At 46.2% G+C, this 14,350-nt stretch overlaps 1 protein-coding gene across 1 annotated transcript in view; it reads right to left on the minus strand.

Moving 5' to 3' along the window:
• The window catches only part of LOC138303604 (uncharacterized), a 90,814-nt gene that overhangs the window by 13,443 nt on the left and 63,021 nt on the right, over positions 1-14,350 (minus strand). Inside the window, exons 5-6 of the mRNA XM_069242894.1 lie at positions 12,524-12,546; positions 9,773-9,885 (exon numbers count right to left, since the gene is read on the minus strand). Of these exons, the coding sequence (XP_069098995.1) occupies positions 9,773-9,885; positions 12,524-12,546 (136 nt within the window). The remainder of the gene's footprint in view (positions 1-9,772; positions 9,886-12,523; positions 12,547-14,350) is intronic.

Genomic DNA, 14,350 nt, shown 5'->3' on the forward strand with positions numbered 1-14,350 from the left:
AAACTGCAAGTGCTGCTGTGACCTGTGTCTGGAAGCGACCATGGCTTGAGTGTCTGGGGAAAGGGCCCCAGCCTTCATTTCAGAGGAGTTGGAGAGACTAGTGGATAGGGCCCTACCCCAGTACCGTTTACTTTATGGTCCTCCAGACCAACAGGTGAGTACACTGTGAGCACGATGCATGAGGCATGAATGCATGGAGTGCTGTGTGTGTAAGCCTAGTGTAAGGGGGGGGTGGCTGAGGGGTCCTGGGCAGAGTGCTGCAAGTATGGTGGTCAATGTCTGTGCGTAAGGGGATGGGAGGGATATTGTGGGACATGAGTGTAACAGGCCAGATGATATGGCTGATACCTTTTTCTATGTATCCTCTGCTGGTCAGCGGCCATCAGAAAAAGGGTATTTGGCGTGCCATCGCCAAGGAAGTGCGAACCCTGGGGGTCTTTGACAGGCGGAGCACCCACTGTCACAAACGGTGGGAGGACCTGTGCCGCTGGGCAAGGAAGATTGCAGAGGCTCAGCTGGGGATGGCCTCCTGAGGAAGGGGTGCCTGTCGAACCCTGACCCCCCCTGATGTTCCGCATACTGGCAGTGGCCTATCCGGAGTTGGATGGGCACTGGAAGGCATCACAGCAGCCACAAGGGGGTGAGTACAGTTTCAAAATCAGAAACTTGCGCGTGGTGGGGTATTATCTGGGTGGGGGTTGTAGGCCTGTGGGTGCCCCTAGGCCTGGACGAACATGGCAGGATAGGTTCCATGTTTGGCAGGCTCTGATGCACTCCAGCCCCAAATATGCTAGTGGGCATCTACTACAGGGCAGGGTCCTGTGTGTTTCAGGTGTGCTGCTATTGGTGTTAGGCATTGTATTCGATGGCCTGGCGACTAGCATTGTAACTGGTAGTGCATGGCCTAGTGCATAGGGCTGTTCCCTGTGTGTTGTGTATGCCAACGGTGGTGTTGTTGCTGGCATTGACCAAGTGTATCCTCTGTCTCTTCCCCCCCTTTTTGTTTTGTCACCCTGTCCTTGTGTGCATTAGCTTCATCTGGCGGAGGAGCAGAGGCACCGGCGACGGAGGGAGCTGCATCCCACATGGCACATGAGGCCAAATCCACCGATGGTGAGGGCACCAGTGGGACGGAGAGCGAGGGGAGCACCACGGCGGAGACTGGAGTGGACAGTTCAACAGTGACACCTCCTCCGAAGGAAGTTCCCTGGTGGTGGTGGACACCTCTGTGCCCACCCCAACTACAGGTACAGTCGCCACCCCCGTACCAGCACCGTCCTCCCATCAGCCCCTCAGCATGTTTCCCGTGCCCGCTCACCCTGGAGGGTGGCCATCTCCTTTGCCCCAGGCACCTCAGGCCCGCCCAAGTCAGCCCTGCTGCCATCAGTGAGGAGTCTATTGACCTCCTGCGATCCATCTCTGTTGGACAGTCAACCATAGTGAATGCCATTCCAGGGTCTGGCAGGGCATTTGCAACAAACAAATGCATTACTGAAGGGCATTCACTCTGGCGTGGTGGCCCAACAGAGATCATTCCAGGCTCTGGCCTCCTCTCTGATGGCAGCCATTGTTCCTGTCTCTAGCCTCCCCCCTCCAACTTCCTCAACCTAGTCCCATTCCCCTCAACCCCAGCCTATCCCAAGCACACCATCAGACCAGTATGAACCCAAATCCCACAGGCACTCACATAAGCACCATCCAGCTGCAGACACACCAACACCCACTGCCTCCACTGTGTCCCCCTCCTCCTTGTCATCCACCCCCCTCCCAGTAGCGTCTCCACTGACACCTGCATGCACTACATCCTCATCCACTACCCCCATCACCATCACGCCTATCACTCCACGTCCCTCACTGGCATAAACCACCCCTACATCCATGCACACATCCCCTGTGTCCTCTCCTACTGTGTCTGTGCCCTCTCCTCCCTATGTACACAAATGCAAGCACTCAGACACCCAACAGCCATCCACCTCACAACAGCATCCAGCCCATGCACCTGCACCCACCACTCCCTCTTCCTCCACTCCCAAACCTTCATCCTCTTCCAGCACTAGTGTCCCTAAAAAACTTTTCCTCTCCACCCTTGACCTATTCCCTGCCCCCCACCCCTGGTCCTTCACTTCGGGCCAGGGTGGTCAGGACCCAAACTAGCACCTCAGCCAACTGCAATTGTGAGAGGCTCCAAGGAGACACCAGTCAGCACAGCCAGTGTGACTGCACCAGCTGGCAAAGGCAAGAAGGGGCCACCAGCTGCCAAGGGCAAGAAGGGACCACCAGCTGCCAGGGGCAATGACAAAGGCACAGACAGGCAGGATGGATATGGAGCCTGGTGCTGGAGCAGTCTTGCGTCCATGGACTGTAGTGCGTCCTGGCCCCTGCAAATCCTGTAGGTGTGAAACCCAGGTGAGAGACTGTTACCTTGCACTCCCCAAGATCTGCATCACAGGGCACAAAGCCCCCTTCAGAACCAGTGGATGAAGGCATCCACTCACCCCCTCCTTGCCAGGATGAAGCACACTGGATACAAAGCCCCCTCCAGAACCAGTGGAAGAAGGCATCCACTCACCACATCCTTCCCAGGATGAAAAACACTGGGCACAGAGTCCCCTCCAGAACCAGTGGACAAAGGAATCCACTCACCGCATCCTTCCCAGGATGAAGCACACTGGGCACAGAGCCCCCTCCAGAACCAGCGGAAGAAGGTATCCACTCACCCCCTCCTTGCCAGGATGAAGCACACTGGGCACAAAACCTGTGGAGAAGCCATCCACTTGAGAGACTGTAGCCTTACACTCACCAGGACCAAGTAGTGGGCAAACCACCCACTAGAGAGACTGTGGCTTTGCACTCCCCAGGACCAAGCAGTGGGCAAACCACGCAGTGGGCAGACCACCCACTAGAGAGACTGTGGCTTTGCACTCCCCAGGACCAAACAGTGGGCAAACCACCCACTAGAGAGACTGTGGCCTTTCACTCCCTAGGACCAAGCAGTGGGCAAACAACCCACTAGAGAGACTGTGGCTTTGCACTCCCCAGGACCAAGGAGTGGGCAGACCACCCACTAAAGAGACTGTGGCTTTACACTCCCCAGGACCAAGCAGTGGGCAATCCACCCACTAGAGAGACTGTGGCTTTGCACTCCACAGGATCAAGCAGTGGGTAGAACACCCACTTGAGAGACTGTAGCTTTGCACTTCCCAGGACAGAGTGATGGGCATGTGGCCCCCTTCAGGAGCAGTGGCGTTGTACCATCTTCTGGCTGAGGTGCCCCCGTTCCCCTTACCCCTGAGGTGCCTGTGTATTGTCGATGATGTATTTCTAGAACTTTATATTATTACACTGACTTTAATCACTTCCTTTTGTCCTTGCATTATTCCTGAGGGGTACGGGGTGGATATGTAATGTTGTTTCATCTGTTTGTGTGTATATTGTTGGGGGTGGGGGTGTTGTGTGTTGCGTGTGTGTCACTCTCTTTTTACCCCCCTCCCTTGTGTGACAGGGTCAGTACTCACCTTGGTCGTCTTTGCCGCCGTTGGTATTCCTGGTGTAGGAGGTAAACCAGCATGGGTTACACCTGCAGTTCGGGCTACATGGCGTCGTGGTTCGTCGTGGTTCGTCCTTGAGTGTCCAGAGGTGAGTCGTTTCCCTTCTGTGTACTGTTTCTGCCGTGCTTTTGATGACATTGGTACCGCTCCGGAAAAGCTGGAGGATTGGTGTCTCGTAATACAGTGGGCGGAACCTTGTCTTCCGCCTGGCTGTTGGCGGTTACCGCTGCGGTGCTTGTTGCTACCGCCGTGGCGGTCGGTGTGTTAAAGTGGCTGTCTGTGTTGTCTGTTTCCGCTGTGGTCATAATTCAATTTTTTTTACCGCCGGCCTGTTGCCGTTATTACCGCCGCTTTATCACCGACCGCCAGGGTTTTAATGAGGGCCTATATGCTACTCCACTCTACGCCACTCCAGAGTATAGCACTCCATTCTATGCTACTATATTGGATTACAAGATGTTAAGAAAGTATAACTTGTAGCCTAAAGATACTTTCCAGCAAAAGTTATAGTTTCTTCAGATAAGTATAACTATAAGCATAACTATGACTGCTGAATTTTTATGGTTCTGTGTGGATAAAACATGAACCTAACTATAACTTTTCTGTAACCTTTGTTTTTGTCAGTGAATTTACATGTTTTTTAATGTAAAGTAATATATGAATTCAGTACATTAATACAATCACTGCTGTGCACAGCTGTGTGTGTTTTTTTTTTTCCATTGGGTTTTGCATCTGCGGGTATCTGCGGAGCATCAGTGTCTCTAGATATCCATATTTCTTTCCTTTAATAACACCGAAACTACTGAACAGATTTACACTAAATCACAAAAGCACGATCTGTGGACCAACATCCAGCTTCCAAATTTGGTGTAATTCTGTTCAAGGGTTCGGGATGTAGCCTTGTCTAAAGATTGCAAAATGTCCATGCCCAAAGAATGGAGAAAAAGTGTTTTGGGAGCTCCACCTACCCCCCTTTTTTCTCGGTCCCCACTTGATGCATTACCCCAAAACTTTTCAGGCAGCAGCTAAATTGAGTGGCAAACTAGTTTTGAAAATTTCATGACGATCCATTATACGGCACCAACGTTAATAGCAAAACAAAAAATGCTTGTCTATGGGAAAAGTTGGTCCTAACTATAACTACATACATAAGTATTCAGTGAAAAAAACAAAGGTTACAGGGACTTTATAGTTAGGTCCTGAATTTACTTCCACATAACCAGAGAAATTCAGCAGTTATAGTTACCTGAGCTAACTATAACTTGTGCCCATGTAATGCACTGCTATGACATCACATTTTACATTACTCATAATGTAGTCAGTGACATCACTGATGATATCACTGATGACATCACTGATGTTTTCATCCAGTATCTGTAAGTGGTTATATGTATGTATGACTGAAGGTGCCAGTATTTGTATTGGTGAGTTAGTGGTTGAGTTAGTTTCTGTGTGAAACCGTAAGAGTATGTGTTCTACTAGATGTATCTATGAGGAAGTGGCTGTGCTATAGTCTGTATTGGTACAGTGAGTGGGTGTCTGAGTAGCTGTATAGCTGAGAAAATGGGTGTGTGAATGTTTGTATAGAGTACTGCCTGTATGTTTCAGCAACTGTGTTAGTGTGTAACTCTCTATGTTATTGAGAACGTTGATGAGTGAATGCCTTTATAAGTGGCTGTATCCACAGGTAAGTGGTTCTGTTACTTCTTGTGTGGCACAGTAAGTGTATGTGTGAGAAGGTGCACATGTAAGAAAGATGATCTGTTAGTTGCTGTATGGGTAATTATGTATGTGTATGAGAGGTGACTGATTTTATGTTTGAGTTGATGTTCCCATAAGTGAGTGTTTTGTCATTGAATCATTGTGAGAGTGAGTGAATGTGTTAAAGTTAATTTCTTCATTAAAAAGTGGGAGTATGAGTGGCTGTATGGGTGAGTATGTGGTGGGTGAGTGCCTGTATGTATTGGTGACTAGGAGTAGGAATTGTTGTATGGGTGATTGATTGGGTGTATAAGTATTAATAACTGTATGGGGGAGTTCATGGGGGTGTGTTTTTGTTGTATGTGTGAGTGAGTGGATGTGTCTGTGGTTATATGTATTTTATAGTAGATTTGTGAGTCATGTACGGATGAGTGAGTGGGTGTATCAGTGGTAGATTGGGCTGTGAGTCTGTGTGTGAATGGTTGTTCATGTGTAGTAATAGCATAGTTAGTTATGTATGCATGAGTGATTTGGTATGTTAGTGTTGAATGAGTGAGTGAGTAGTTGTGTGGCAGTGGTTGTACTGCTCTGTCAATGAGTCTTTTAGTATTTGTATGAGTGGTCATCTATGTGAGTTTGTGTAAGAGTATGATTGGGTCTGTGAGTGGTTCTGTGGATGGCGTAGTCAGTGATGTCATTTGAGATGTTATCAGTGAGGTCATTAGTGATGCCACTGACTGTCATGAGTGATGTAATATGTGATTTCAAAAGCAGTGCATTACATGGGCTCAAGTTATAGTTAGCTAAGGTAACTATAACTGCTGAATTTCTCTGGTTTTGTAGAAGTAAATTCAGGGCCTAACTATAATTTCCATGTAACCTTTGTTTTTTTCAGTGAATTTCTAAGTATTTTTTAAATTTTGTTTCCTAACTATAACGTCCCTGTAACCTTTGTTTTTTCAGTGAATTTCTATGTTTTTTTAACAAATAGTAATTTTCATTACTATACGTTAATCCAACCACTGCCACGCATGGCCAAAGAGAATTGGCTGCAGCCTATCTGTCTCAGTGTGAGAATATGTGTAAGAGGGTGTATCTGGGGTGGGAGTGGCTGTGAGAGTCTCTGGGTGTGCGAGTGCGTGCATCAGTGTCGTAGTGGGCGTGTCAGTGTCTGAGTGGGTCTGTGAGTGGGTAAATGAGGCTCTGAGTGGCCTGTAAGTGGATGCGTGAGTGTCTCAGTGGGTCTGTGTGTGGGTGCATCAGTGTCTCACTGGGTCTGTGAGTGGCTATATGAGGGTCTGAGTGGATTTGTGAGTGTATGCTTGAGGGTCTGATTGGGTTTGTGAGTGGGTGCATAACTGAGTGGGTCTGTGAATGGATGTGTCAGTGTCTGTGTGGGTCTGTGAATTGGTGTGTGAGGGTCTGAGTTGATCTGTGAGTGAGTGAGACAGTGTCTGGGTCTGTGAGTGGGTGCATGAGGGTCTGAGTGGATTTGTGAGTTGGCACATGAAAGTCTGAATGGGTCTGTGAGTGGATGTGTCAGTTTATGTGTGGGTCTGTGACTGTGTGCATGAGAGTCTGGGTGGATTTGTGAGTGGGTGTGTGAGGGCCTCAATGGGTCTGTGAGTGGGTGCATGAGGGACCTTGTGGGTCTGTGAGTGGGTGCGTCAGTGTCTGAGTGGGTCTGTAAGTGGGTGCATCAGTGGCTAAGTTGGTCTGTGAGTGGGTGTGTCAGTGTCTGTCTGGGTCTGTGAGTGGGTGCATGAGGGTCTGAGTGGGCCGGTGAGTGGATGTGTCAGTGTCTGAGTGGGTCTGTGAGTGGGAGTGGGAGTGTCTGAGTGGCTCAGTGACTGGATGTGTGAGAGTTGGAGAGGGTCTGTGAGTGGGTGTGTGAGAGTCTGACTGGGTCATTGTGTCAGTGTCTGAGTGGGTCTGTGAGTGGGTGCATGAGGCTCTGAGTGGTTTGTTAGTGGGTGTATGAGTGTCTCAGCAGGTCTGTGTGAGAGTGCATCAGTGTCTCAATGGGTCTGTGAGTGGGTGCATGAGGGTCTGAGTGGATTTGTGAGTGGCTGTGTGATGGTCTGAATGGGTCTATCAGTGTCTGAGTGGGTTTATGAGTGGATGTGTCAGTGTCTGTGTGGGTCAGTGAATGGGTGTGTGAGGGTCTGAGTAGGCCTGTGAGTGAGTGAAACAGTGTCTGTGTGGGTCTGTGAGTGGGTGCATGAGGGCCTTAGTGGATTTGTGACTGGGTGTGTGAGCGTCTGAATGGGACTGTGAGTAGGTGCATGAGGGACTGTAGGTCTGTGAGGGTGTGTGTGAGGGCCTGAATGGGACAGTGAGTGTGTGTGTCAGTGTCTGAGTGGGTCTGTGAGTTGGTGCATGAGGCTCTGAGTGGTCTGTGAGTGGGTGTATGAGTGTCTCAGTGGGTCTGTGAGTGGGTGCATGAGGGTCTGTGAGTGGGTGTGTCAGTGTCTGAGTGGGTCTGTGAGTTGGTGCATGAGGCTCCGAGTGGTCTGTGAGTGGGTGTATGAGTGTCTCAGTGGATCTGTGTCTGAGTGCATCAATGTCTCACTGGGTCTGTGAGTGGGTGTATCAGTGTCTCAGTGGGTCTGTGAGTGGGTGCATGAGGGTCTGAGTTGGTCTGTGAGTGGGTGTGTCAGTGTCTGAGTGGGTCTGTGAATAAGTGCAAGAGGGCCAGATGTAGCAAATTCCCAAATTGCGACTTGCAATTTGCGAGTCCCTGCGACTCGCAAATTGCAAGTCGCAATTTGGGATGCAGAAAGGTGTCTCAGACACCTTCTGCGAGTCGCTACGGGGTCGCAAAGACCCACCTCATTAATATTAATGAGGTGGGTCACAATTTGCGACCCCATAGCGATTCAGGGCACTCACAGGGATGGTGGCCTGCTGGGAACAGCAGACCACCATGTCCGTGACTGCTTTTAAATAAAGCAGTTTTTTTTTTTCAAAGTGCAACCCCTTTTCCTTAAAGGAAAACGAGCTGCACTTTGAAAAAAAAAACGAAACCTTTAGTTTCGGTATTTTTCGGGGCAGGTAGTGGTCCATGGAACCACTGCCTGCTCTGAAAAATTATTTTTAATGCCAGACACAAAGGGGAAGGGGTCCCATGGGGACCCCTTTCCGTTTGCGACTGGGTTACCATCCACTTCAAGTGGATGGTAACTGCGAGTCCATTTGCGACCGCATTCGCGGTCGCAAATGGAATTACATCACATTGCGACTCGCACATAGGAAGGGAACACCCCTTCCTATTTGCGAGTCAGAAATGCATTTTGCGAGTCGGTTCCGACTCGCAAAATGCATTTCAACATAGCAAAGACGCATATGCGAGTCGCAAACGGCGATTTTCGCCGTTTGTGAGTCGCAAAGTCTTTGCTACATCTGGCCCTAAGTGTCTTACTGGGTGTATGAGTGGGTGCATGAGTCTATGAGTGCATGTATAAGCGAATGAATTAGCGAATGAATGAGTCTGTGTTTTCTCTTCCAAACGTTTTTATATTTGCAAATATTTTGAGAATAATTCACGAACATTCATGAATATCGCACATGGTGATGTAAAATTATTTAAAACCCATAGTTTGCACCTAAAGTACACCTGTATCACACCCCTGGAGTCAGGGTACCTATACCTTGACCCCTTATGCCACTTTCAATGATGATTTTCAGTCCTGGGGACCGTGTACCATGAAATAAAATGGCAGCTGCAACTTTCTAGTCAGGTTGCGGTCAGCCAAATACAGCGCTTCTTTTCACACGTTCATTTGCAAAAATTCACAAATATTTACAAATTATTTGTGAGCCCGGATATACAAATTTGGATTTCCTTTAATATCTCAAAACCTACTGAACGGAATTATACCAACTAAGCGAAAGCGTAATCTGCGTACCGAAAGCTAGATTTCTGCCAAATTTTGACCCCCCCCTCCCATTTTTCTCGGTCTCCACTTGACAGATCACCCTTACATTTTCCATGTGCAACGAGAATCACCAGGGCACTTTTTTGGGAAACATGCTTTTTGTAAGGAAATACAGTCCTAACCATAACTACCTACTGGCGACTATGTGTGTGTGTGTGTGTCTTACACTCAGTGTTTGCTGGTACTTACATTTATTTTGCTACCCCTGATGTCCTAAAACAAAACAATTTCTTGGTTCTGGTTTATGGCAAAATAAATATATAATTTGGTGTAAGACAGATGTGGCTGGATGCCACTGGGAGCGTACCACCCCCAAAGGAGGTTGGGGACGGGAAGGCAAACAAGATAATCTGAAAAGGCATGAGGTGGAAACAGGACAATGGAGCCTTAGTATTAGGCATACCCTGAAATTCAGTAGTATCATTCGGGGTTTTTTGAGCAAAACATTTGGCGCTGGCAAAGTGAGTAAGTACTCTTTTAGAAATTAGGCAGTGAGGTAAGTACCTTTCACTTTCGCATAGAGACTCACATAGCTGCGGACGATAATAATAGTGTAGATCAGGAGTAACAGACAAATGTGCTTACCACTGTATTTTGCAGACATTTTCATTAGGACCAGCTCCTTAGTAAAACTATAGATGCGGTTGCTCAGTTCAGCAGACACCCGTGTTGGCTTCTCCGTGGTATCACTCTTGAACCTAGAACGAATTGTCAGTGTTAGTGGTGGTGTGTCATTTGTGTGTAGGACACACCGGCTAGGGGTCTGATTTAGATCTTGGAGGAGGGGATTACTCCGTCAGAAATGTGACGGATATCCTGTCTGCCATATTAGGATCCCATTATGTCCTACGGAGATCGTAATACAGCGGACAAGATATCTGTCACACTTGTGACGGAATATTAAATCCTCTGATATAGTAATCAGGACCTAAATTACTTACTATTGTTGACAGAGGCAGAGGGTATGGGAGATAGGTTGGAGCAGGTTAGGGGGTGTTTGGAAGTGGGGTATAGCTACTCTTTGCCTACTGGAGGAACTGAACAAGGTTCAAGTGTGAGAGATACAGGTGATTTGTTGTATTGGTGTTGGCCTGGGTTTATGATTTCAAGGGTCCGTAGAGATTATTGGTTATGAACATCAAATGTTGTAGGAGTATGTCACAGCCATATGTTTGACTCTTGAATGAAGAGAGCATGAAATGAAATACTAGTGATCTAACTTCAACCAACAGGTGACCTCCAAAGGGAGATTTAATCTACACCGATAATGTTGGATACATCTGGCCCACAATAGCACAAAGACAATTATTGAACTTGAACTTACAGAGACTTATGAGTTGGTACACTCCTCTGCTTCTTTTTTCTGAACCATGACCAAACTCAAATGTCTTTCCTTGTAATTTAAAAAATATTTTTTTCTTTTATTTCCCTGCTTCTTGCACTTCTCTTTCCCTTGACAGGCTTCAATTTGTTGTTTGGTTTTAAAGAATGTGCTGTTTATCATTTCATGTTTTATGTATTATGTCATTCGTCTGATGCACCCATACTTTTTTTTAATTGAAGTGTGTTTGATAAAAATAAAACGAAGTGAGCTCACAGCAGGCTGCCCGTAACATAACGATGTCCTGTATCTTTAAGGGGATGGCATCATCACCAGGTTTCCATCACGTCAGGTAGGATATCAGAGGTGTTCCACAGGCTTCCGTCGGCGATGGGTGGCCTCGAAGTTCACTACCATGTCCGCTTTGTGGCATAATACATTGCTCCTTATTACTTCATGAGCATAGAGGCATCACTGTGCCCTTATCACTGTATTGGGACAAATTGACGTTATCTCATTAGGGGTGCGATTTGCAACACTTTTGACACAGCCCCTAACACTTTTGACACAGCCCCTAATTCCCAACTAACTCACCGGCTAGCACCTAGTGAGTGATGTAAAGAGCCAGAGGAACTTTTGTCTTAAGAAAATGTGGTGTGCCAAGACTTGTGAGGCACAAACAAACGCAAGTGAAGTTTCAAAGGATTATGGGATGCCATCTGTGAGCCAACTGCTTTACAACGCGGTGACTTAACCGCCCACAGGACATATTTACTGCAGGTTCAGCATCAGAGTGACAGAGTAAAATACTCCATCATCCTGACAAAGTAGCCCTACTCTCAATCAGGCCCTTTGTTATTTTGGTTCACAGCAGTTTAAAAGCATGTTTGCCATTGTCCCAATTCAAAATCACCCCTGCCTCATTTCTATAACAACCAGGTTGGTCGTGATCATGTGACGCTCTAAAAACTGGATTGTTGTTTTAAAACGTTTGGGAAGCACTGCCAAAGAAAGGACCTCTTGCACACAATTCAGGACAAGTATTATGCCCAAAGACCTTCAAAGATCAAGTCAGCCCATTATTAGAGGTTCTATGTAAAAGCAATATGTGTCCATGTTGTGTGGTATGTTTAAAATGTAGGTATTATGGAACTTCAGCTATCTGAACTATTGTGATGTTAAGATAAAGTTAAGTTAGGGTCATGTCAGATGACTTTCGGGAAAAATTAGGGGTCGAGAGGCACATGATGTCACTTCCTGTGATGTCATTAAATCTAAAGGGTATGTTCTGATACCCCTGGCATTTTGATGAATCAACATCCATTCCCTAGAGCCATTTATTTTGTGGTAGGCATTAAAGTATTGTATACACCTTCACAGGCATATAATAGAAGGAGGGGGGTGATAGGGTTGAACAGAATGAAGCTGGAGATTTTCACTAGATTTACCTACAGGGAGCTGCCCTCAAAGGTATGACACAGCTCATCAAGAAACTCCTTGCTTTTAGAGGTCATTCACTGTTTTATAAAAACAATCCTCTACATTAGGAGTTTAATTTCTGAAAAGCAAACAGAAATGCCGAGTAGGGCTAAAATAATATGGTACCCACTCAGCATTTCCCTTAGCCTGCAGTAGAGATAATGAGTCAACAACCGCACTGTAGGCCTGCAGATCCCCACCAGCCAGGCATAGACTTTTAAATAGGGTGGGCGGTCCCCCAGAGAAAAACAGCTAGTTCTTGGCCTCTGCTGATCTGGTGCACAACCACATTGCCAGAAAGGGACTAAGGGCCAGATGTAGCAGAGGTTTTTACCCATTCTGTGTCTATGGGAAAAAGTGTTTGTACATATGGCCCTAAATGAATCCTTTAGTGTGCAAATGAGCCAAGACATGTGTTGTGAGCATGGTAAGACCATAAATAAATGTTATTAAATTGATTCATGGTTGCATTTGTCATTGACTTACACAATTTCTGAATTACCACCTGAGCTGCAATTGGTGATTGCCGTTCTTACCTGCTGAGAAAACCTTTCACATCCTAGAAGAAAACATGAAAAATACATGTAAATTCTACAGGTTTTGTTACAAGTGTAGAAGTATGTCATAATTTGGTCATGATAACATTGGGTATCACGTCATATTGTAAATGGAGTGCTGACACTCTACTGGATTTTCCATAACTATATTGTGCTATACTCGATCCCACATATGGCTTGGGAGGCACTGATATTGGGAACAGAATATACTGTTAGTTACTCGGCTGTCGCTTTTCCAGTAAACAATCTGCTTGATAATGCAAGGATATTTGTCTTTCTTGAACATATGGCAGATCAACAAGTATTTGTTGTAAGTCCTTATTAGATGTTTTTGGAATCCAAACACACAAACAAATGGGAGAGAGGTACCTCTCCTTTTCCATACCCCCTTACTTTTAGTAACCCTACACATACACACAAAAGAGGAAAAGGAGGAAATCTAATACTCTTATCAAGTCAAGAATACCACATCGAAAAAATGCAAGGTTCTTTAAAAATGCCTTTGCTCATCATTTGCTTCAACATTGGGCCTGCTACAACTTCTCTGGGCAGACCAACGGCAGGGACAGAGATGGGAGTTGGGGAAGACAATACTTACACATATGTAGGGGTATACTCAGCAGAACAAAAAAATTATTACTGCTACCTCATGGAAGTCGTAAACTCTCTTTACTAGAGGACCCCCTAAATGGGATTAAAAAATCAATAATAGTAATGAAATGGTGTTATGAGCGCTCCATCATCCCTCCTGTCTGCTTTATTGTAGACATGTTTTGGCCAGTCTCAATCGCCCAACTGGGTCGTTCAGCCTTCCTCAGGACTAAAGATCCCCCTTACTTTTACTCCTCTTACTTATAGTCTTTATTTAGGGGATGGGGATGCATTTATCCAACATATAATGACCTTACTTGCCATTCCTAAGAAACCACACAACGGGTGATCCTGAATTGAAAAGTGAGATAAATGAGAAAATTGACAAAATCAATGCATTTTTCCACAAACAAGCATGGTTCAGACCCCCTTCAAGTAAGAGCTTCTGTGTTCAAAGTTCAATACTTCATGTCTGTACCTGTACCCTTTCAAAATAATTCCTATTGGGGAATCACCTGGGAGGGCCTTTCCGGTTTGAACTTAAAAAACTTTGTAGCATCACATTAAGATAACATACTGTCCCAGGAATCGGTGTCTATGAGCTTGGATACCCCCTTTTCAAGTTCAGGGCTTTTGCCCATTCCTCTTAAAAAACAAGGGACTCAGTAGGGTTTAAGGTTCAGTCAGTACAACCTCCCACATCAATATTAGTAACCAAACTAGTATTGACTGCTATTAGGGTTCAAAGGAGAGTCAGTGAGTCTGAGGTACTCACCGCTTCAGAACTGACAGTCGTCTCCCACTATCCTCAGGATCATTCTGGCATTGATAAGTGAGATCACAGTGTGAGCTACAACCCACTGAATTGTTGGGGTGCTCCATGGTTCCTTAAGGAACTCACCATGACATACTCATGTCTTGGGTAGATGGTGAAGGAGCTCACAGATCCTACAGAGGTCAATGGGCAACCTCTCTGGTTGTTTGGCCTGGGCCATGAGCCCCACTCTCCTGCAGTTGATGCAACCTACATGAACTGGGTGTAGAGACTCACAACAGTGACAGGTGACACAAACCTAAGGCTCTTGAGCATAGAAAATAAATAGTCTATTATGGAAAACAGACTAAAAGAGGAATTTGTTGTGTAGAAGATGCAGTAGTAAAGGGTAATCAACTGTAGTCTGAAATTAAAATTATTTAAATAAACTTGCAGAATAC

This window comes from Pleurodeles waltl, chromosome 7 (genome assembly GCF_031143425.1).
Source record: "Pleurodeles waltl isolate 20211129_DDA chromosome 7, aPleWal1.hap1.20221129, whole genome shotgun sequence".
In the NCBI taxonomy this organism is placed as follows: Eukaryota; Metazoa; Chordata; class Amphibia; order Caudata; family Salamandridae; genus Pleurodeles; species Pleurodeles waltl.